Here is a 23178-nt window from a genome sequence, read left to right on the forward strand (position 1 = left end):
AACATAGTCACAACCTTATGTTCCTCAAAACAAATAAATTGACCAAACGAGAAAAAGAGAAAAAATAAATTATAATAATTGCACATTTGCAATATTACCACTATTTTTAATGTAATGGAAAACGTCCATCCGTTTCATTCTATGCCAATGTTATTGTTGGTCTCTGTCTTCTTCATCCTTGGGTAACATTGCACAACAGAATACCTTGTTATTCCATTATTTTATAAAAGTTTTATCATTACAATTCCAATGATATTATAAAACAAAATAAACAAAAAACCTTATCTAATCCTCTGTAAGTTGTCAACCTCCTTGTCTCAGGAGTATTTTCCAGAGTGGCCCTAGGCCTATTAAATTTAAACAGTGCTATATCTAAATAACTAAACAGTTATTTTGAAATACTTTTCCCAATCCAATATTCAGGATAACAGTCCTTAGTGTTTACTTTAACTCAAATTTGACCTTATCTATTCAATACACAACATCCCTTTAATAATTAACATTTATACTAAACACTTTTATTACCAGTACTATCTATTTTCCCAATAGCCCTTTTGTCTCAGTTTCTCTCATGAGTGGCCTGATAATAAAAAAATCAGTACCCCAATAACCTTAAGTCATTATTCTCCCAACAAATATAACATAATTTCAGCATGTCTTTTTTTTTTTAGATACAGTTCACAGGTCATCAGACACAGTTGTCCCTCACTATTCAGTCGATTAGGGCGGGTATGAGCTCCACACCCACTAGTGGTGATATTCTCTCCCATGCCCTAAAGCATTCTGACGTCACCTTTCATGACAACTCCCTTATTCTACTGGTGATCTCTCAGATGAATTACAGATGATGTAGTTATCAACAAAACCCTTACAGAAACCCACACTCCAATAAAACCTTTAGAAAAACTTTCAACACTTTTTATATGCAGAATGAACAAAACACATTTGTGTATTTATCCAAAGACCATAACCCCAAGGAACTGATAGTTTTACCCATGAACCCATGTTATATCAAAATAAAAATTAAAATAAACCTATTCGAATAACTTATTCAATTTAAGGGTACAACTCTTCATAATTTTCCCAGGGACATAATAGATTTTCAAAGTAATTATACAGTTTGAATAGAGTCTGGTGTCTTAAACATTTTATAAGTATATCCCACCTGTTCCAACAATTTCTAGTAAAAGGTGATCAGTCTTTCACAAGAAATTCCTAGGATTCAGGGCATTTTGAGACCATTAATATGTTTCCACTCCCCCTTTCTTTAGGAGCAACTTAAATACATTTTTCAAAAACATGTTCATCCTTTTGCATACCCAATTTGAAACTGAATTGGAAAAAACCCTTCCAATAAACCTACTAATGTATATTCATTCCCAGTACATGGTGCACTTAGTAGTAAATCATAAGCCAATAATCGCAAAGGGGCTGGACTCACTCATCCAGAACTCCATGTTTTAGCCTTATCCAGATATTTTTATTTTTAAAGCGGCTGACTTTAATTAACTGCTTTCCACAGTAATGCAGTCTCCAATGACATTGTTGACCAGAGAAGATTAAAAAACCCTTTTTTTCCCTTATTCTTTCTGGAAAAGAAAGTGTACATATTGTTAATATTCACAACGTTACCTTTTAGTCAGCAAACCAATAATTTTACTTATCCATAGATTTTATTCTAAAGCGTCTTTAACAGTTCCAGAGAATTGTGGTATAGAATGTCTAACAATTAAAATTCCATCGTTATTTTACTAGATGTCAAACGTGATCCAATACTTCTTCTTGACCACATATAAACTGTAATCTCTATGAAACACTCATTGTTCGCTCAGAGACTATACACCGACAAGTAAAAAATTCCATTCTCACTAACCTCAAACCAATTAGTTGTTTGTTATTTTGACAAGGAAATAAACTCTTGTATAGCGGCATTTCCTACTACCGCACTAAGTTCTAATGTCACATTACACTACCCGATATACCTATATCCAGAACAGAGAGCTATTTTCTTATTGGTTCTTAGATCTTGTCAATAGTTCTGCCAATCACCCGCACGTCTGCGAGGACTAGAGGAACCACACACACAACCTCATCGCAATGTATTTTCTGATGATAGAATGTTACCGGGTAATGGCGTCCCCCATTATCCAGTTTTTTCATATTCAATCCGAAGTCGGTAGAACTAATGTGCGCGTCTTTTAGTGAATCCATGGCTTTTTTTTTTTAAAAATCCCTCAATGCTATGGTGAAACAATCCTTTTGTTTTCATGCCACTATTTATTTATTTATTTTGTCTCTACTTTCTTACCTCTTCTCCATATTCTTATTGTTTGATCCTATGGTCAATGTACTAGTGAGTCAAGCCACCCCTGTTCTCCTTTTTATCCTGGCCACTCGATTTTGCACCGCTGTCTACCCTGCAGGCTAGTTTTCAGACCGTAGCTTCTGTAGACACAGAGTGTCTGATGGCCTGTTTTTACCTCCTTCTTTGTTTCACCGTACGCGAATTCTTAATGTGTCCTAGATTCCACTATTTATCTTAACCAACTTAGATTTGTTTTAACGTTATAGTACAATTTCAGTTCATTGGCGCTCCTACTTTCTGTTTTGTTTCACACTTTTCTATCCGTATTTATACTATTCGGTTAACGCCTATTTAAGTATTTTTATTTATTCTTTGTTTTGACACCTTTTTTAGTAATTCTACTATGGTCGCTTATGACTTTATCACATCAGTGTTTTTATCCTTGATTACAACTTATTTTACTTCGATGTTTCTTAACTTCTTTCCCTCTGCCTAATAGCAGTTAACGACACCCTTCATCAATTCTACTCTGTCACAGGAGAACTGCGCACACCCTCTTCAGGACGCTCTGCCTACACGCACACAACCTGTCCTATCTTTTTTCCTAATCTTCTATTTTTACACAGATCTACTCATTTCTTACAACATTATCATTCATCCTTTTATGTTTCATCCGTTCATTCAATCCCTTTGTTTTTACCTCAAAACAACTCAGTCTTTCTTTTTTGACTTAATTCACTTCCACCTACATAAGCCTAGACTTCTTACAATATGACGAGACTACTGTCTAATCGGATCAGCTTGTCTTCATATCCTATTCAACCCCCAATACTTATCTTTTCTTCTATTATTAGGGTAGTATTGTGGCGTGACCTACTGAATTACCAAACCCTGGTAGCTAGACAGAGCGGTTTTTTATTCGCAGGATTTCTTTTGCATTTGAACGCCGCACAATCGGGCCAACGTTTTTCCTGCACCTACTACTTCACTTCATACAGTCCTCCTTTCAGAGCAGAAACTATGAATATTTATTTAATTACTGATTTATGTTTTGACCGTATAAGTTACTTTTGCAGTTGAACGCCGCACAATCGGGCCAACGTTTTCCTACAACCTACCGATTTATGCTTTGACCGTATAAGTTACTTTTGCAGTTGAACGCCGCACAATCGGGCTAACGTTTTCCTACAACCTACTGTTTTATGCTTTGACTGTATAAGCTACTTTTTCAGTTGAACGCCGCACAATCGGGCTAACGTTTTCCTACAACCTACTGTTTTATGCTTTGACTGTATAAACTACTTGTTATAGCCCTGCGCCTGAGCCCAGCCGCTCAACTAGAGAGTACAAACAGTTGCGCCGATCAGCCCACACAAGGCTGCTCAAAATGAATGGTCCGACGAGAGGGGCAGTCCGAATCACACACACCCGACACGAGTCGCCCGCTCAGGTTGACTGAGGTGTGTTTACGCACATCCCAAAACAGATCCTGATACGGTCGAACCCGGCCAAGCAGAATCAGACGGAACAACTCCCCCAATCAAACCAGACACATGAACCTGTCTCGAGCAGTCCAACCAGAACAAATGCCCGCTCCCCCCAGCCAAACACCCGACACAATCAAAGTTCACAGTTCCAGTTCACTCAATCTCTAGACATGCGCATTCATACAAAACCCAAACTCACACATGCATGCACATTTATTTGAATTCAAAAGTTCTTTCGTTTTTATCGTTTTTTAGGAAATTTGAGAGAGAGACCTACATGACATTCCTCCCGCTGAGACAGGACTCTGAAGCAATCCACACAAACATTTCAACTATTGTAAGAACTTGCTTACCGTATATAGTTGGGTGGCCACCTCTGTTTGTTTAGATTGTCCAAAGAACCCGTCATCAGCCAAGAACGTCTCCAGTCCCTGTCAGCTCCTGGGACCATGCTCGCCAATTATGTCGTAGAAAATCACTTCAAATATAACTCTTACAAGAACTTTGTGAACTCAAATAAGATTTTTAATACAAATTGTATCACAATCTGGAATGTCCGCGGAACACACCCCGCGGCACACACACCGCGGAACACCCACCGCGGAAAACCCCCCTCCCAGAGCCTTAGCTCCTATATTTATACACACATAGCACTATGTCCATCCCTTATGCAAATGAAGTCTCCCTTCTCAAGTCATTCGCCACCACTATCCTCTAGTTCAAGCTTCCCGCTTGTTCACGCCCAATAACGCCCACATCTGCTCTCAGCTAGACTACAATGGTGGCCGGACCCTCCATCCTAGTGTGTCAGCATAATGTGTCAATGTACTCTTTGTTTTGTTTGCCTTTATTGGAATCAGCAGATTCTGTCTTATAAACCTCTGTTTAGAAGCAGCTGACTATGGATCCCTCTATCTTTAGTGTGTCAGCATAATGTGTCAATGTACTCTTTGTTCAGTTTGCCTTTATTGGAATCAGCAGATTCTGTACTATACGCCTTCTTTTTAGAAGGAGCTGACTATGGGTCCTTTTTATCATTAGTGTGTCAGGTCAGCAGACCATGTGTCTCCCCCTTTCATTAATGTGTCCAATTGTCTTAGGCATATTTCTCTAGTATGTGTCTTATTGGAATTGTCAGACTATATGTCTCTTCTACCATTAGCATCCAGTTGCCTTATGTTACTACTACAATCCCCCCTCTGGGGCTATTTAGCCACATAAATGATACAAATAAGACTTTGGGATAGTAAAAGAAAATACCTATGATAAACAAGAAAATACAAAAAATAAAAACAAAGTGAAGCATATAAACCAACTAGACCAAACATCTCCAATGTGAAATAGGAGTAAAAGATCTAATCAGAAACATAAAAAAAAACAAAAACTAACTAGACCAAACATCTCCAATTGTCATAAAAGTAATAGATCAAATTTGGTATAAAAAATATAAGGATAAAATATTACATATTTGATGAAGCATGAGATATATCTAATTCTGTTGCTTTTTCAATGTTCTTATCTTGAGGTAGATCATTAGAGTTTATCAGAAAGTTTCAAATATCAGTAAAAACTCTCCTGACTGATGTCTCAGATTGCTTTGTTGGCACGGTGGTCTGCTTGGTAAGGGCAGTCGATGTCATCTAGTGGTAGCTACTGTGGTCGTCACAGCAGCCGCCACCCTTGTTGTTGTCACAGGTTCTTCCTGTTCAGGTGCAGGGGTAGGTCTTCACCTTCCACTGGTTCAATCTTGTTCATGATGAGCACCTACTCGTCTTTTACTTTGATTCATGTCAGGTCACATCCTTTCGGGTCCCAAACGACTTCTCCCTTTGTTTGGTGATCTGTCCATCCACTGAGTGCAATCTCCGATAAGGGTTTGATCCTTATGTTTGAGATAGACTACAGTTCTCCTGCTTCTGTTATACATTGAGGTGGAACATAGATTCTAACCTTGTCAGTCTTTTTGGATTGTTCGGCTGATTCCATTCTTCTCTTCCTGCTCCCACCATACATCTTGATTGTGCATTAGTCTGTTGTTTCTATACTAGCATTCACTGTTGCTTCTGTTATGTCAATGTCATTATTCTTTTGTTGTTCTAACATCAATTGTCTGTAAAGGAGACCATTCAAAAGTTTAAAAGTCAATTGTGGGGAAATCCCCATTTTCTTCAGCTTGCAGGACTTTTCCTCCTCTTTCTTCACCTGAGGCTCCCTCCTCAGGCCGGACTTAACTTCCATCTGGAAGGTTTCAATTTTTTTTAGGGAAAAGATGTTCTCATTCTGTGCCATGTGAGGCCTCTCCTCCTCTTCTGGGTGCATTAGTCGGTGCACTTGTCGTATTTTGGCTTTCACTTGATTTGCTGTTTTCTTGGCTCCTCCCTGGCGTCTCAATCGTTTCCGCTGCTCCTGCTCCCTCCAGGCTCCCTCCTGGTGAATCAGCATCCTCAGTGTCCTCATCTCTATGTGGTTGTATCCTTCTCTCTGTTGGGACTCAGCTGCAGTGGTTCAGATGGTACCACGTCTGGCTTCTTTTCACTTGGACGGCCGTTCTTGTTGCTTTGGCCACCTCATAGGGTCCATCTCTCCTCGGTTGATCCCACTTCCTCCGGAACACTTGAACGTGGACTAGATCTCCTGGTATCACTGGGAGAAGTCCTTCTGGTCCCCTTGGATCATCAGACGTAGAACCTCTCATCCTGGCTCAGGTTTCTGCCTTCTTTCTGTGAAGCATTCATACTTAGAGACTTATGGCCTCTGTTCTAAGATTGCACCATACATCCTCTTACTTCCATCACTCATCACACAACAAACAGACATTCCAGCTGAAGCTGGCGAACCCCTCTCCTTCTGGTTTCCTAAACATAAGACTTGGAAAACAACAGACAAAACATAACAGCATTGACAATGTTATGTGTTATGCATAAATATATTCATGCAAACTGAAATCTGAGACCATGACAATTCCCACTCTCTCTTTACCTGACTCTATGCCTCCAGGATACTTTTCTGCTGGACTCCACAAAAATAAAAGCCCTAAAAAGCTTCCTCATGCTTCCACCCAGTCTTCCCCTTTCGGCCACAGGTTCTGAGAGGTGTTCCCAAATCATGTCATTTTTACTTAGTTTCCCATCTACTCCATTTCAACTGATAATCATGTGCATAACCTACAATTAACATTCTCTCTTCTTGAATTAATTCAACACTGTATATGCTTTCATATCAATCCCTTTAACATGTTTGTTTAGAGTATAATATCCTATCATCCATTCTCTTTCACATGATGTATTAAAAATAAAACATGTAGCCTCCAAACTCAACCCAGTATGTCTATAGTGGAATCTAATCTCTCTCTCTCTCTCTCTCTGATTTCACATCCTCTGTCATGGTGTTTTCAAGCTCACCCATTATTCAGCTGGACCTTACTTCTCGTGAGACTTATGCACCCACCAAAGAGAGACATAAAGAACTTTACCACTGCAGTGTTGTAAGAAGTATACCACCAGCCTGGTGTATCTTGATGTACACTCAGTCTCCAGAATGCAGCCCAAGCCCTTCCATTTCTGGCTGTTTTTTCCTGAGGACATACACACTAACACATGGGTTATTTCCTGACAACATTAGCAAGATCACTAAATCTTAAGTTTTAATAATAGCCCTATGTAACCATTCTGCCTCAAATACCTGGCCTCCTGCCACAGAAATATTCATAATGATAATCAAATGATGGTCCCTACAGCAACTGCTGTAAAATACATTCTTAAAACATTCTCAAATCTTTTCTAATCAATTTAAAATAGATATCAGTCCCCCCTTAGGAACATATTCACAACCTTATGTTCCTCAAAACACAAATAAATTGACCAAACGAGAAAAAGAGAAAAAGAAATTACAATAATTGCACAGTTGCAATATTACCACTATTTGTAATGTAATTAAACCTGGGGAAAACGTCCATCCTTTTCAATCTATGCCAATGTTATTGTTGGTCTCTTTCTTCTACATTCTTGGGTATCATCGCACAACAGACTACCTTTATAGTCAATCAAACAATACAATTTATCATTACAATTCCAATGACATTAGAAAACAAAAGAAACAAAAAACCTTTTCCAATCCTCTGTAAGTTGTCAACCTCCTTGTCTCAGGAGTATTTTCCAGAGTGGCCCTAGGCCTATTAAATTTAAACAGTGCTATATCTAAATAACTAAACAGTTATTTTGAAATACTTTTCCCAATCCAATATTCAGGATAACAGTCCTTAGTGTTTACTTTAACTCAAATTTGACCTTATCTATTCAATACACAACATCCCTTTAATAATTAACATTTATACTAAACACTTTTATTACCAGTACTATCTATTTTCCCAATAGCCCTTTTGTCTCAGTTTCTCTCATGAGTGGCCTGATAATAAAAAGGTCAGTACCCCAATTCCTTTAAGTCATTAGTCTCCCAACAAATATAATGTCATTTCAGCACGTCTGTTTTAGATACAGTTCACAGGTCATCAGACACAGTTGTCCCTCACTATTCAGCCGGTTAGGGTGGGTTTGAGCTCCACACCCACTTGTAGTGATATTCTCTCCCATGCCTTAAAGCATTCTGACGTCACCGTCTATGATAACTCCCTTATTCTACCGGTGATTTCTCAGACGAATTACAGATGAGGTATTTATCAACAAAACCCTTTGGAGTAACTTTCATCACTTTCTATATGCAGAATGAACAAAACACATTTGTGTATTTATCCAAAGACCATAACCCCAAGGAACTGATAGTTTTACCCATGAACCCATGTTATATCAAAATAAAAATTAAAATAAACCTATTCGAATAACTTATTCAATTTAAGGGTACAACTCTTCATAATTTTCCCAAGGACATAATAGATTTTCAAAGTAATCATACAGTTTGAATAGAGCCTGGTGTCTTTTAAACATTTTATAAGTAAATCCCACCTGTTTCAACAATTTCTAGTAAAAGGTGATCAGTCTTTCACAGGAAATTCTTAGGATTCAGGGCATTTTGACACCATTAAAATGTTTCCACTCCCCTTTCTTTAGAAACAATTCAAATACATTTTTCAGAAAACATTTCCCTACCTTTTGCATACCCAATTTGAAACGGAATTGGAAAAAACCCTTCCAATAAATCTACTAATGTATATTCATTCCCAGTACATGGTGCACTTACTAGTAAACCATAAGCCAATAACACAAAGGAACTGGACTCACTTATCCAGAACTCCATTTTTTAGCCTTATCCAGATATTTTTATTTTTAAAGCGGCTGACTTTAACTAACTGCTTTCCACAGTAATGCAGTCTCCAATGACATTGTTGACCAGAGAAGATTAAAAAACCCTTTTTTTCCCTTATTCTTTCTGGAAAAGAAAGTGTACATATTGTTAATATTCACAACATTACCTTTTAGTCAGCAAACCAATAATTTTACTTATCCATAGATTTTATTCTAAAGCGTCTTTAACAGTTCCAGAGAATTGTGGTATAGAATGTCTAACAATTAAAATTCCATCGTTATTTTACTAGATGTCAAACGTGATCCAATACTTCTTCTTGACCACATATAAACTGTAATCTCTATGAAACACTCATTGTTCGCTCAGAGACTATACACCGACAAGTAAAAAATTCCATTCTCACTAACCTCAAACCAATTAGTTGTTTGTTATTTTGACAAGGAAATAAACTCTTGTATAGCGGCATTTCCTACTACCGCACTAAGTTCTAATGTCACCTTACACTAATTTTCCCCATAACCCGCTATATCCATATTCAAAACAGGGAGCTATTTTCTCATTTGTTCTTAGATCTTGTCAATAGTTCTGCCAATCACCCGCACGTCTGCGAGGACTAGAGGAACCACACACACAACCTCATCGCAATGTATTTTCTGATGATAGAATGTTGACATCAGAACGCCTACAAATCGAGCTTCACATTTTGGTCCCATGCGACTATTTATTTATTTATTTTTCCTAAATACTCCCATGTATTTCTACACCTTTTATTTACTATTTTTCCGAGTTAGAGCCAATCTCCTTTCCAATTAATAATTCATTTGTCACATCACTTAATTTCTTTTATCGAAGCCTACTCTATACAGTACATACATTATTTCTGAATACTACAGCATCAACTCTACTCTGTCACAGGAGAGCTGCGCGCTCCCTCTCCTGGACGTTCTGCCTACATACACACACAACTCATCTTTCCTTCCTAATCTTCTATTTTTACACAGATCTACTCATTTCTTACAACATTATCATTCATCCTTTTATGTTTCATCCGTTCATTCAATCCCTTTGTTTTTACCTCAAAACAACTCAGTCTTTCTTTATTGACTTAATTCACTTCCTTCTACATAAGCCTAGACTTCTACAATATGACGAGACTACTGTCTAATCGGATCAGCTTGTCTTCATATCCTATTCAACCCCCAATACTTATCTTTTCTTCTATTCTTAGAGTAGTATTGTGGCGTGACCTACTGAATTACCAAACCCTGGTAGCTAGACAGAGCGGTTTTTTATTCGCAGGATTTCTTTTGCATTTGAACGCCGCACAATCGGGCCAACGTTTTTCCTGCACCTACTACTTCACTCAAACAGTCCTCCTTTCAGAGCAGAAACTATGAATATTTATTTAACTACTGATTTATGTTTTGACCGTATAAGTTACTTTTGCAGTTGAACGCCGCACAATCGGGCCAACGTTTTCCTACAACCTACCGATTTATGCTTTGACCGTATAAGTTACTTTTGCAGTTGAACGCCGCACAATCAGGCTAACGTTTTCCTACAACCTACTGTTTTATGCTTTGACTGTATAAGCTACTTTTGCAGTTGAACGCCGCACAATCGGGCTAACGTTTTCCTACAACCTACTGTTTTATGCTTTGACTGTATAAGCTACTTTTGCAGTTGAACGCCGCACAATCGGGCTAACGTTTTCCTACAACCTACTGTTTTATGCTTTGACTGTATAAGCTACTTTTTCAGTTGAACGCCGCACAATCGGGCTAACGTTTTCCTACAACCTACTGTTTTATGCTTTGACTGTATAAGCTACTTTTGCAGTTGAACGCCGCACAATCGGGCTAACGTTTTCCTACAACCTACTGTTTTATGCTTTGACTGTATAAGCTACTTTTGCAGTTGAACGCCGCACAATCGGGCTAACGTTTTCCTACAACCTACTGTTTTATGCTTTGACTGTATAAACTACTTGTTGTAGCCCTGCGCCTGAGCCCAGCCGCTCAACTAGAGAGTACAAACAGTTGCGCCGATCAGCCCACACAAGGCTGCTCAAAATGAATGGTCCGACGAGAGGGGCAGTCCGAATCACACACACCCGACACGAGTCGCCCGCTCAGGTTGACTGAGGTGTGTTTACGCACATCCCAAAACAGATCCTGATACGGTCGAACCCGGCCAAGCAGAATCAGACGGAACAACTCCCCCAATCAAACCAGACACATGAACCTGTCTCGAGCAGTCCAACCAGAACAAATGCCCGCTCCCCCCAGCCAAACACCCGACACAATCAAAGTTCACAGTTCCAGTTCACTCAATCTCTAGACATGCGCATTCATACAAAACCCAAACTCACACATGCATGCACATTTATTTGAATTCAAAAGTTCTTTCGTTTTTATCGTTTTTAGGAAATTTGAGAGAGAGACCTACATGACATTCCTCCCGCTGAGACAGGACTCTGAAGCAATCCACACAAACATTTCAACTATTGTAAGAACTTGCTTACCGTATATAGTTGGGCGGCCACCTCTGTTTGTTTAGATTGTCCAAAGAACCCATCATCAGCCAAGAACGTCCCAGTCCCTATCAGCTCCTGGCATGCTCGCCAATTATGTCGTAGAAAATCACTTCAAATATAACTCTTACAAGAACTTTGTGAACTCAAATAAGATTTTTAATACAAATTGTATCACAATCTGGAATGTCCGCGGAACACACCCCGCGGCACACACACCGCGGAACACCCACCGCGGAACCCCCTCCCAGAGCCTTAGCTCCTATATTTATACACACATAGCACTATGTCCATCCCTTATGCAAATGAAGTCTCCCTTCTCAAGTCATTCGCCACCACTATCCTCTAGTTCAAGCTTCCCGCTTGTTCACGCCCAATAACGCCCACATCTGCTCTCAGCTAGACTACAATGGTGGCCGGACCCTCCATCCTAGTGTGTCAGCATAATGTGTCAATGTACTCTTTGTTTTGTTTGCCTTTATTGGAATCAGCAGATTCTGTCTTATAAACCTCTGTTTAGAAGCAGCTGACTATGGATCCCTCTATCTTTAGTGTGTCAGCATAATGTGTCAATGTACTCTTTGTTCAGTTTGCCTTTATTGGAATCAGCAGATTCTGTACTATACGCCTTCTTTTTAGAAGGAGCTGACTATGGGTCCTTTTTATCATTAGTGTGTCAGGTCAGCAGACCATGTGTCTCCCCCTTTCATTAATGTGTCCAATTGTCTTAGGCATATTTCTCTAGTATGTGTCTTATTGGAATTGTCAGACTATATGTCTCTTCTACCATTAGCATCCAGTTGCCTTATGTTACTACTACAAGGGACAATAGAGCCCTGAGTACCAGACCATTAGAACCTGGTGGAGGGACAATAGAGCCCTGAGTACCAAACCATTAGAACCTGATGGAGGGTGTAGTAGTAACATAAGGCAACTGGATGCTAATGGTAGAAGAGACATATAGTCTGACAATTCCAATAAGACACATACTAGAGAAATATGCCTAAGACAATTGGACACATTAATGAAAGGGGGAGACACATGGTCTGCTGACCTGACACACTAATGATAAAAAGGACCCATAGTCAGCTCCTTCTAAAAAGAAGGCGTATAGTACAGAATCTGCTGATTCCAATAAAGGCAAACTGAACAAAGAGTACATTGACACATTATGCTGACACACTAAAGATAGAGGGATCCATAGTCAGCTGCTTCTAAACAGAGGTTTATAAGACAGAATCTGCTGATTCCAATAAAGGCAAACAAAACAAAGAGTACATTGACACATTATGCTGACACACTAGGATGGAGGGTCCGGCCACCATTGTAGTCTAGCTGAGAGCAGATGTGGGCGTTATTGGGCGTGAACAAGCGGGAAGCTTGAACTAGAGGATAGTGGTGGCGAATGACTTGAGAAGGGAGACTTCATTTGCATAAGGGATGGACATAGTGCTATGTGTGTATAAATATAGGAGCTAAGGCTCTGGGAGAGGGGGTTTCCGCGGTGGGTGTTCCGCGGTGTGTGTGCCGCGGGGTGTGTTCCGCGGACATTCCAGATTGTGATACAATTTGTATTAAAAATCTTATTTGAGTTCACAAAGTTCTTGTAAGAGTTATATTTGAAGTGATTTTCTACGACAAGGGACAATAGAGCCCTGAGTACCAGGTCATTAGGACCTGATGGAGGGACAATAGAGCCCTGAGCATCAGGCCATTAGGACCTGATGGAGGGACAACAGAGCCCTGAGTATCAGGCCATTAGGACCTGATGGAGGGACAATAGAGCCAGCCCTAGTACCAGGCCATTAGGACCTGATGGAGGGCCACTAGAGCCCTGCATACCAGGCCAATAGGACCTGATGGAGCGAGAATAGAGCACTGAGTACCAGGCCATTAGGACCTGATGGAGGGACAATAGAGCCCCGAGTACCAGGCCATTAGGACCTGATGGAGGGACAATAGAGCCCTCAGTACCAGGTCATTAGGACCTGATGGATGGACAATAGAGCCCTGAGTACCAGGACATTAGGACCTGATGGAGGGACAATTGAGCCCTGAGTACCAGGCCATTAGGACCTAGGATTAAATGTCAGGAATTTTGAAAAACTGAGTTTAAATGTGTTTGGCTAAGGTGTATGTAAAATTCTGACTTCAACTGTATATAGAAAGACAGAGATATATATATACATATGATATTCTTGAAAGTAGCCACCCTTTTCCTTGATGGCATCTTTGCACAGTCTTGGCATTCTCTCAACCAGCTTGTTAAGGTAGTCACCTGGAATTAATTTAAATTAGCAGTTGTGCTAATGTGTTAAAATTTAATTTGTGGAATTTATTTCCTTCTTAATGTGTTTGAGCGAATCAGTTGTGTTGTGATAAGGTAGGAGTGGTAGACAGAAGACAGCCCTATTTGGTGAAAGACCAAGTCAATATTATGGCAAGAACAGCTCAAATAAGCAAAGAGAAATGACAGTCCATCATTACTTTAAGACATGAAGGTCAGTCAATACGGAAAATTTCAGGAACTTTGAACGTTTTTTCAACTGCAGTCACAAAAACCATCAAGCACTATGATGAAACTGGCTCTCATGAGGATCGCCACAGGAAAGGAAGACCCAGAGTTACATCTGCTGCAGAGGATAAGTTCATTAGAGTTTCCAGCCTCAGAAATTGCAGCCCAAATAAATGCTTCACTGATTTAAAGTAACAGACATCTCAACATCAACTGTTCAGAGGAGACTGTGTGAATCAGGCCTTCATGGTTGAACTGCTGCAAAGAAACCACTACTAAAGGACACCAATAAGTAGAAGAGAATTGCTTGGGCCAAGAAACACGAGCAATGGAGATTAGAACGGTGGAAATCTGTCCTCTGGTCTGATGAGATTTTGGTTTACCGTGTCTTTATGAGACGCAGAGTAGGTGAACGGATGATCTCTGCATGTGTGGTTGGAAGCATGGGGAAAGAGGTGCGATGGTGCTTTGCTGGTTACACTGTCTGTGATTTATTTAGAATTAAAGGCACACTTAACCAGCATGGCTACCACAGCATTATGCAGCGATATGCCATCCCACCTGGTTTGAGCTTAGTGGGACTATAATTTGTTTTTCAACAGGACAATGACCCAACACACCTCCAGGCTCCTTAAGAGTTATTTGACCAAGAAGGAGAGTGATGGAGTGCTGCATCAGATGACCTGGCCTCCACAATCACCCGACCTCAACCCAATTGAGATGGTTTGGGATGAGTTGGACTGCAAAGTGAAGGAAAAGCAGCCAACAAGTGCTCAGCATATGTGGGAACTCCTTCAGGACTGTTGTAAAAGCATTCCAGGTGACTACCTCATGAAGCTGGTTGAGAGAATGACAAGATTGTGCAAAGCTGTCATCAAAGAAAAGGGTGTCTACTTTGAAAAATAAGTGTAATTTGTTTAACACTTTTTTCAGTTACTACAAGATTCCATATGTGCCATTTCATAGTTTTGACGTCTTCACAATGTAGAAAATAGTAAAATAAAGAAAAACCCTTGAATGAGTAGGTGTGTCCAAACTTTTGACTGGTACCATTGCTGCTCCTTAGTATTCTCGTAAACAAAACTATTTTGTAAGATGTCTGTGATTCTATCCCTCTATTCCAGTCTCCCAGCACAGTGTCTGTGGGGTTTAGGAGGGACGTTAAGAGAACATGTTAGTGAGCGCGAGGAGGGGGTTCAAGATCATTTAGAGTTGTTCCAGGACCGCCTGCATGTTCTGGGGACATTTGAAACATCCATATAAATGCAAAGTACCGGACCCCCTTAGAGGGGTTTAGAAGTAGTGTGGGGGGAGGAGGGAGGGAGGGAGGGAGGGAGGGAGGGAGGGAGGGAGGGAAGGGGGACTATGAAGCCCCGGAGCAAATGCTCTGTCGTGGGGCTATGAGAGTCAGAGACGAGGGATAGGAAGACTGGGGGTTGGAGGGTGTAGTGGGGTCAGAGACGAGGGGTAGGAAGAGGGGGGTTGGAGGGTGTAGTGGGGTCAGAGACGAGGGGTAGGAGGAGGGGGGTTGGAGGGTGTAGTGGGGTCAGAGACGAGGGGTAGGAAGAGGGGGGTTGGAGGGTGTAGTGGGGTCAGAGACGAGGGGTAGGAGGAGGGGGGTTGGAGGGTGTAGTGGGGTCAGAGACGAGGGGTAGGACGAGGGAGGTTGGAGGGTGTAGTGGGGTCAGAGACGAGGGGTAGGAGGAGGGAGGTTGGAGGGTGTAGTGGGGTCAGAGACGAGGGGTAGGAGGAGGGAGGTTGGAGGGTGTAGTGAGGTCCTCCCTCCAGCCATCCATCCCTACCTCCCTCCAGCCATCCATCCCTCCCTCCCTCCAGCCATCCCTACCTCCCTCCAGCCATCCATCCATCCCTCCCTCCCTCCAGCCATCCCTACCTCCCTCCAGCCAGCCATCCCTCCCTCCCTCCCTCCCTCCTCCCTCCAGCCATCCATCCCTCCTCCCTCCAGCCATCCATCCCTACCTACCTCCAGCCATCCATCCCTACCGCCCTCCAGCCATCCCTACCTCCCTCCAGCCAGCCATCCCTCCCTCCCTCCAGCCATCCATCACTACCTCCCTCCAGCCAGCCATCCCTCCCTCCAGCCAGCCATCCCTCCCTCCAGCCATCCATCCCTACCTCCCTCCCTCCCTCCCTCCAGCCATCCCTCCCTCCCTCCCTCCAGCCAGCCATCCCTACCTCCCTCCCTCCAGCCATCCATCCCTACCTCCCTCCAGCCATCCATCCCTACCTCCCTCCAGCCATCCCTACCTCCCTCCAGCCATCCATCCCTCCCTCCCTCCAGCCATCCCTACCTCCCTCCAGCCAGCCATCCCTCCCTCCCTCCAGCCATCCATCCCTCCTCCCTCCAGCCATTCATCCATCCCTACCTACCTCCAGCCATCCATCCCTACCTCCCTCCAGCCATCCCTACCTCCCTCCAGCCAGCCATCCCTCCCTCCCTCCCTCCAGCCATCCATCCCTACCTCCCTCCCTCCCTCCAGCCATCCCTCCCCCCTCCAGCCATCCATCCCTACCTCCCTCCAGCCATCCATCCCTACCTCCCTCCAGCCATCCATCCATCCCTACCTCCCTCCCTCCAGCCAGCCATCCCTACCTCCCTCCAGCCAGCCATCCCTACCTCCCTCCAGCCAGCCAGCCATCCCTCCCTCCCTCCAGCCAGCCATCCATCCCTCCCTCCCTCCCTCCAGCCATCCATCCCTACCTCCCTCCAGCCAGCCATCCCTACCTCCCTCCAGCCAGCCATCCCTACCTCCCTCCAGCCATCCATCCCTACCTCCCTCCAGCCATCCATCCCTACCTCCCTCCAGCCATCCCTACCTCCCTCCAGCCAGCCATCCCTACCTCCCTCCAGCCATCCATCACTACCTCCCTCCAGCCATCCATCCCTACCTCCCTCCAGCCAGCCATCCCTACCTCCCTCCCTCCAGCCAGCCATCCCTACCTCCCTCCAGCCAGCCATCCCTACCTCCCTCCAGCCAGCCATCCATCCCTACCTCCCTCCAGCCAGCCAGCCATCCCTACCTCCCTCCAGCCAGCCATCCCTACCTCCCTCCCCATATAGCCTCCACTCATCCACAACTCCCAGTCTCCACTGGGATGGGGTTATGGCCTTATCTTCCTGGAACACTCCAACCGAGTCCTCACTCGCTAACAGGCTTCCTGGGTAATCTTCAGCCCTGACAACAGTTTCGCACGCTTGCTCTCTCTCACACACACAGAGAGAGAGAGAGAGAGAGAGAGAGAGAGAGAGAGAGAGAGAGAGAGAGAGAGAGAGAGAGAGAGAGAGAGAGAGAGAGAGAGAGAGAGAGAGAGAGAGAGAGAGAGAGAGAGAGAGAGAGAGAGAGAGAGAGAGAGAGAGAGAGAGAGAGAGAGAGAGAGAGAGAGAGAGAGAGAGAGAGAGAGAGAGAGAGAGAGAGAGAGAGAGAGAGAGAGAGAGAGAGAGAGAGAGAGAGAGAGAGAGAGAGAGAGAGAGAGAGAGAGAGAGAGAGAGAGAGAGAGAGAGAGAGAGAGAGAGAGAGAGAGAGAGAGAGAGAGAGAGAGAGAGAGAGAGAGAGAGAGAGAGAGAGAGAGAGAGAGAGAGAGAGAGAAAAAATATAATCCCTTTGCTCACTGATTCCCCTGGAATCAGGCTTTTGTATGGTTTTATTCAGTCTGTGGTATTTATTCTCTCTCTCCTCCCCTCCTTCCCTCCCCATCTCCCCAGTGCCCTGTGGGGGTAACATCACGTCAGACAACGGGACTATCTTCTCTCCTGGTTATCCGGAGGAGTACCCCAGCTCTGCTGACTGTTCCTGGCTGATCACCGTAGCAACAGGCATGGGTGTCAGACTCAACTTTACACTACTGCAGGTCCATGGACCCCATGACTTCATCACTGTCTGGTGAGTATAACATATATACAGTATATACAGTGGGGCAAAAAAGTATTTAGTCAGCCACCAATTGTGCAAGTTCTCCCACTTAAAAAGATGAGAGAGGCCTGTAATTTTCATCATAGGTACACTTCAACTATAACAGACAAAATTAGAAAAAAAAATCCAGAAAATCACATTGTAGGATTTTTTATGAATTTATTTGCAAATTATGGTGGAAAATAAGTATTTGGTCAATAACAAAAGTTTATCTCAATACTTTGTTATATACCCTTTGTTGGCAATGACAGAGGTCAAACGTTTTCTGTAAGTCTTCACAAGGTTTTCACACACTGTTGCTGGTATTTTGGCCAATTCCTCCATGCAGATCTCCTCTAGTGTCACGACTTCCGCCGAAGTCGGCCCTTCTCCTTGTTCGGGTGGTGTTCGGCGGTCGACGTCACCGGCTTTCTAGTCACCATCAATCCATTTTTCAGTTTCGTTTTGTTTTGTCTGTGTTATTACACACCTGGTTTCAATTCCCCTATCATGTAGGGGAACAGTAGTCTGCTCTGTGTGCAGACTACTGTTGTCTGTGTGTAGACTACTGTTGTCTGTGTGTAGACTACTGTTGTCTGTGTGTAGACTACTGTTGCTCTGTGTGCAGACTACTGTTGTCTGTGTGTAGACTACTGTTGTCTGTGTGTAGACTACTGTTGTCTGTGTGTATAGACTACTGTTGTCTGTGTGTATAGACTACTGTTGTCTGTGTGTAGACTACTGTTGTCTGTGTGTATAGACTACTGTTGTCTGTGTGTGTAGACTACTGTTGTCTGTGTGTAGACTACTGTTGTCTGTGTGTAGACTACTGGTGTCTGTGTGTATAGACTACTGTTGTCTGTGTGTAGACTACTGGTGTCTGTGTGTATAGACTACTGTTGTCTGTGTGTAGACTACTGTTGTCTGTGTATATAGACTACTGTTGTCTGTGTGTAGACTACTGTTGTCTGTGTGTAGACTACTGTTGTCTGTGTGTAGACTACTGGTGTCTGTGTGTATAGACTACTGTTGTCTGTGTGTAGACTACTGGTGTCTGTGTGTATAGACTACTGTTGTCTGTGTGTAGACTACTGTTGTCTGTGTGTATAGACTACTGTTGTCTGTGTGTAGACTACTGTTGTCTGTGTGTAGACTACTGTTGTCTGTGTGTATAGACTACTGTTGTCTGTGTGTATTTTTTATTTATTTTTTTATTTCACCTTTATTTAACCAGGTAGGCTAGTTGAGAACAAGTTCTCATTTGCAACTGCGACCTGGCCAAGATAAAGCATAGCAGTGTGAACAGACAACACAGAGTTACACATGGAGTAAACAATAAACAAGTCAATAACATGGTAGAAAAAAAGAGAATCTATATACAATGTGTGCAAAAGGCATGAGGTAGGCAATAAATCGAATAATTACAATTTAGCAGATTAACACTGGAGTGATAAATCATCAGATGCTCATGTGCAAGAAGAGATACTGGTGTGCAAAAGAGCAGAAAAGTAAATAAATAAAAGCAGTATGGGGGGTGAGGTAGGTAAATTGGGTGGGTAGTTTACAGATGGACTATGTACAGCTGCAGCGATCGGTTAGCTGCTCGGATAGCAGATTTTTAAAGTTGTTGAGGGAGATAAAAGTCTCCAACTTCAGAGATTTTTGCAATTCGTTCCAGTCGCAGGCAGCAGAGAACTGGAAGGAAAGGCGTCCAAATGAGGTTTTAGCTTTAGGGATGATCAGTGAGATACACCTGCTGGAGCGCGTGCTGCGGGTGGGTGTAGCCATCGTGACCAGTGAACTGAGATAAGGCGGCACTTTACCTAGCATAGCCTTGTAGATGACCTGGAGCCAGTGGGTCTGACGACGAACATGTAGCGAGGGCCAGCCGACTAGGGCATACAGGTCGCAGTGGTGGTTCGTATAAGGTGCTTTAGTAACAAAACGAATGGCACTGTGATAAACTGCATCCAGTTTGCTGAGTAGAGTGTTGGAAGCTATTTTGTAGATGACATCGCCGAAGTCGAGGATCGGCAGGATAGTCAGTTTTACTAGGGTAAGTTTGGCGGCGTGAGTGAAGGAGGCTTTGTTGCGGAATAGAAAGCCGATTCTTGATTTGATTTTGGATTGGAGATGTTTGACATGAGTCTGGAAGGAGAGTTTGCAGTCTAGCCAGACACCTAGGTACTTATAGATGTCCACATATTCTAGGTCGGAACCGTCCAGGGTGGTGATGCTAGTCGGGCGTGCGGGTGCAGGCAGCGAACGGTTGAAAAGCATGCATTTGGTTTTACTAGCGTTTAAGAGCAGTTGGAGGCCACGGAAGGAGTGTTGTATGGCATTGAAGCTCGTTTGGAGGTTAGATAGCACAGTGTCCAAGGAAGGGCCAGAAGTATATAGAATGGTGTCGTCTGCGTAGAGGTGGATCAGGGAATCGCCCGCAGCAAGAGCAACATCATTGATGTATACAGAGAAAAGAGTCGGCCCGAGAATTGAACCCTGTGGTACCCCCATAGAGACTGCCAGAGGACCGGACAACATGCCCTCCGATTTGACACACTGAACTCTGTCTGCAAAGTAGTTGGTGAACCAGGCAAGGCAGTCATTAGAAAAACCGAGGCTACTGAGTCTGCCGATAAGAATATGGTGATTGACAGAGTCGAAAGCCTTGGCCAGGTCGATGAAGACGGCTGCACAGTAATGTCTTTTATCGATGGCGGTTATGATGTCGTTTAGTACCTTGAGCGTGGCTGAGGTGCACCCGTGACCGGCTCGGAAACCGGATTGCACAGCGGAGAAGGTACGGTGGGATTCGAGATGGTCAGTGAAATGTTTGTTGACTTGGCTTTCGAAGACCTTAGATAGGCAGGGCAGGATGGATATAGGTCTGTAACAGTTTGGGTCCAGGGTGTCTCCCCCTTTGAAGAGGGGGATGACCGCGGCAGCTTTCCAATCCTTGGGGATCTCAGATGATACGAAGGAGAGGTTGAACAGGCTGGTAATAGGGGGTGCGACAATGGCGGCGGACAGTTTCAGAAATAGGGGGTCCAGATTGTCAAGCCCAGCTGATTTGTATGGGTCCAGGTTTTCCAGCTCTTTCAGAACATCTGCTATCTGGATTTGGGTAAAGGAGAAGCTGGGGAGGCTTGGGCGAGTAGCAGCGGGGGGGGCGGGGCTGTTGGCCAAGGTTGGAGTCGCCAGGAAGAAGGCATGGCCAGCCATTGAGAAATGCTTGTTGAAGTCTTCGATTATCACGGATTTATCGGTGGTGACCGTGTTACCTAGCCTCAGTGCAGTGGGCAGCTGGGAGGAGGTGCTCTTGTTCTCCATGGACTTTACAGTATCCCAGAACTTTTTGGAGTTAGAGCTACAGGATGCGAATTTCTGCTTGAAAAAGCTGGCCTTTGCTTTCCTGACTGACTGCGTGTATTGGTTCCTGACTTCCCTGAACAGTTGCATATCGCGGGGGCTCTTCGATGCTATTGCAGTTCGCCACAGGATGTTTTTGTGCTGGTCGAGGGCAGTCAGGTCTGGAGTGAACCAAGGGCTATATCTGTTCTTGGTTCTGCATTTTTTGAACGGAGCATGCTTGTCTAATATGGTGAGGAAGTAACATTTAAAGAATGACCAGGCATCGTCAACTGACGGGATGAGGTCAATATCCTTCCAGGGTACCCGGGCCAGGTCGATTAGAAAGGCCTGCTCGCAGAAGTGTTTTAGGGAGCGTTTGACAGTGATGAGGGGTGGTCGTTTAACCGCAGACCCGTGGCGGATACAGGCAATGAGGCAGTGATCGCTGAGATCTTGATTGAAGACAGCAGAGGTGTATTTGGAGGGCAGGTTGGTCAGGATAATGTCTATTAGGGTGCCCATGTTTACGGATTTAGGGTTGTACCTGGTGGGTTCCTTGATGATTTGTGTGAGATTGAGGGCATCAAGCTTGGATTGTAGGACTGCCGGGGTGTTAAGCATATCCCAGTTTAGGTCACCTAACGGAACAAACTCTGAAGCTAGATTGGGAGCGATCAATTCACAGATGGTGTCCAGGGCACAGCTGGGAGCTGAGGGGGGTCGGTAGCAGGCGGCAACAGTGAGAGACTTATTTCTGGAGAGATTAATTTTTAAAATTAGAAGTTCGAACTGTTTGGGCATAGACCTGGAAAGTATGACAGAACTTTGCAGGCTATCTCTGCAGTAGATTGCAACTCCTCCCCCTTTGGCAGTTCTATCTTGACGGAAAGTGTTATAGTTGGGTATGGAAATCTCAGAATTTTTGGTGGCCTTCCTAAGCCAGGATTCGGACACGGCAAGGACATCAGGATTGGCAGAGTGTGCTAAAGCGGTGAGTAAGGCAAACTTAGGGAGGAGGCTTCTGATGTTGACATGCATGAGGCCAAGGCTTTTTCGATCGCAGAAGTCAACAAATGAGGGTGACTGGGGACATGCAGGGCCTGGGTTTACCTCCACATCACCCGAGGAACAGAGGAGTAGTAGGATGAGGGTGCGGCTAAAGGCTATCAAAACTGGTCGCCTAGAGCGTTGGGGACAAAGAATAAAAGGAGCAGATTTATGGGCGTGGTAGAATAGATTCTGGGCATAATGTGCAGACAGGGGTATGGAGGGGCGCGGGTACAGCGGAGGCAAGCCCAGGCACTGGGTGATGATAAGAGAGGTTGTATCTCTGGACATGCTGGTCTCAATGGGTGAGGTCACCGCATGTGTGGGGGGTGGGACAAAGGGGGTATCAGAGGTACGGAGAGTGGAACTACAGGGTCCATTGCAAACCAAAACAATGACAATGAAAACTAGCCTGAACAACAGTATGCAAGGCATATTGATATTTGAGAGAGACATACAATAAGGCATAAAGTGATTGCAGGTCTTGATTGGGAGAGCTAGCTAAAACAACAGGTAAGATAACAGCAGCAATAACAGGGTGCTAGTCTGACACAGCAACAACAGGTAAAAATGGCGATGACTAGGCAGAGAGGGTCGGATTAACTACACACAGATCCTGAGTTAAAGCACAGAGCCGACAGATAAGACACAAATAAACAGAATGGAGTACCGTGAATTAATGGACAGTCAAGCATGCATCAGCTATGTAGCCAAGTGATCATAGTGTCCAGGGGGCAGCCGTAGATGGAGCAGAGGAGGCCTCCACTAAG

General features: G+C 43.7%; 1 protein-coding gene across 1 annotated transcript in view; it reads left to right on the forward strand.

Annotated features, from left to right (window-relative positions):
- Positions 1–23178, forward strand: part of LOC139555342 (CUB and sushi domain-containing protein 2-like) — a 993500-nt gene that overhangs the window by 785860 nt on the left and 184462 nt on the right. The window contains exon 45 of the mRNA XM_071369058.1: positions 17824–18001. Within this exon, the coding sequence (XP_071225159.1) occupies positions 17824–18001 (178 nt within the window). The remainder of the gene's footprint in view (positions 1–17823; positions 18002–23178) is intronic.

Source organism: Salvelinus alpinus, chromosome 26 (assembly GCF_045679555.1).
Source record: "Salvelinus alpinus chromosome 26, SLU_Salpinus.1, whole genome shotgun sequence".
Classification (NCBI taxonomy): Eukaryota; Metazoa; Chordata; class Actinopteri; order Salmoniformes; family Salmonidae; genus Salvelinus; species Salvelinus alpinus.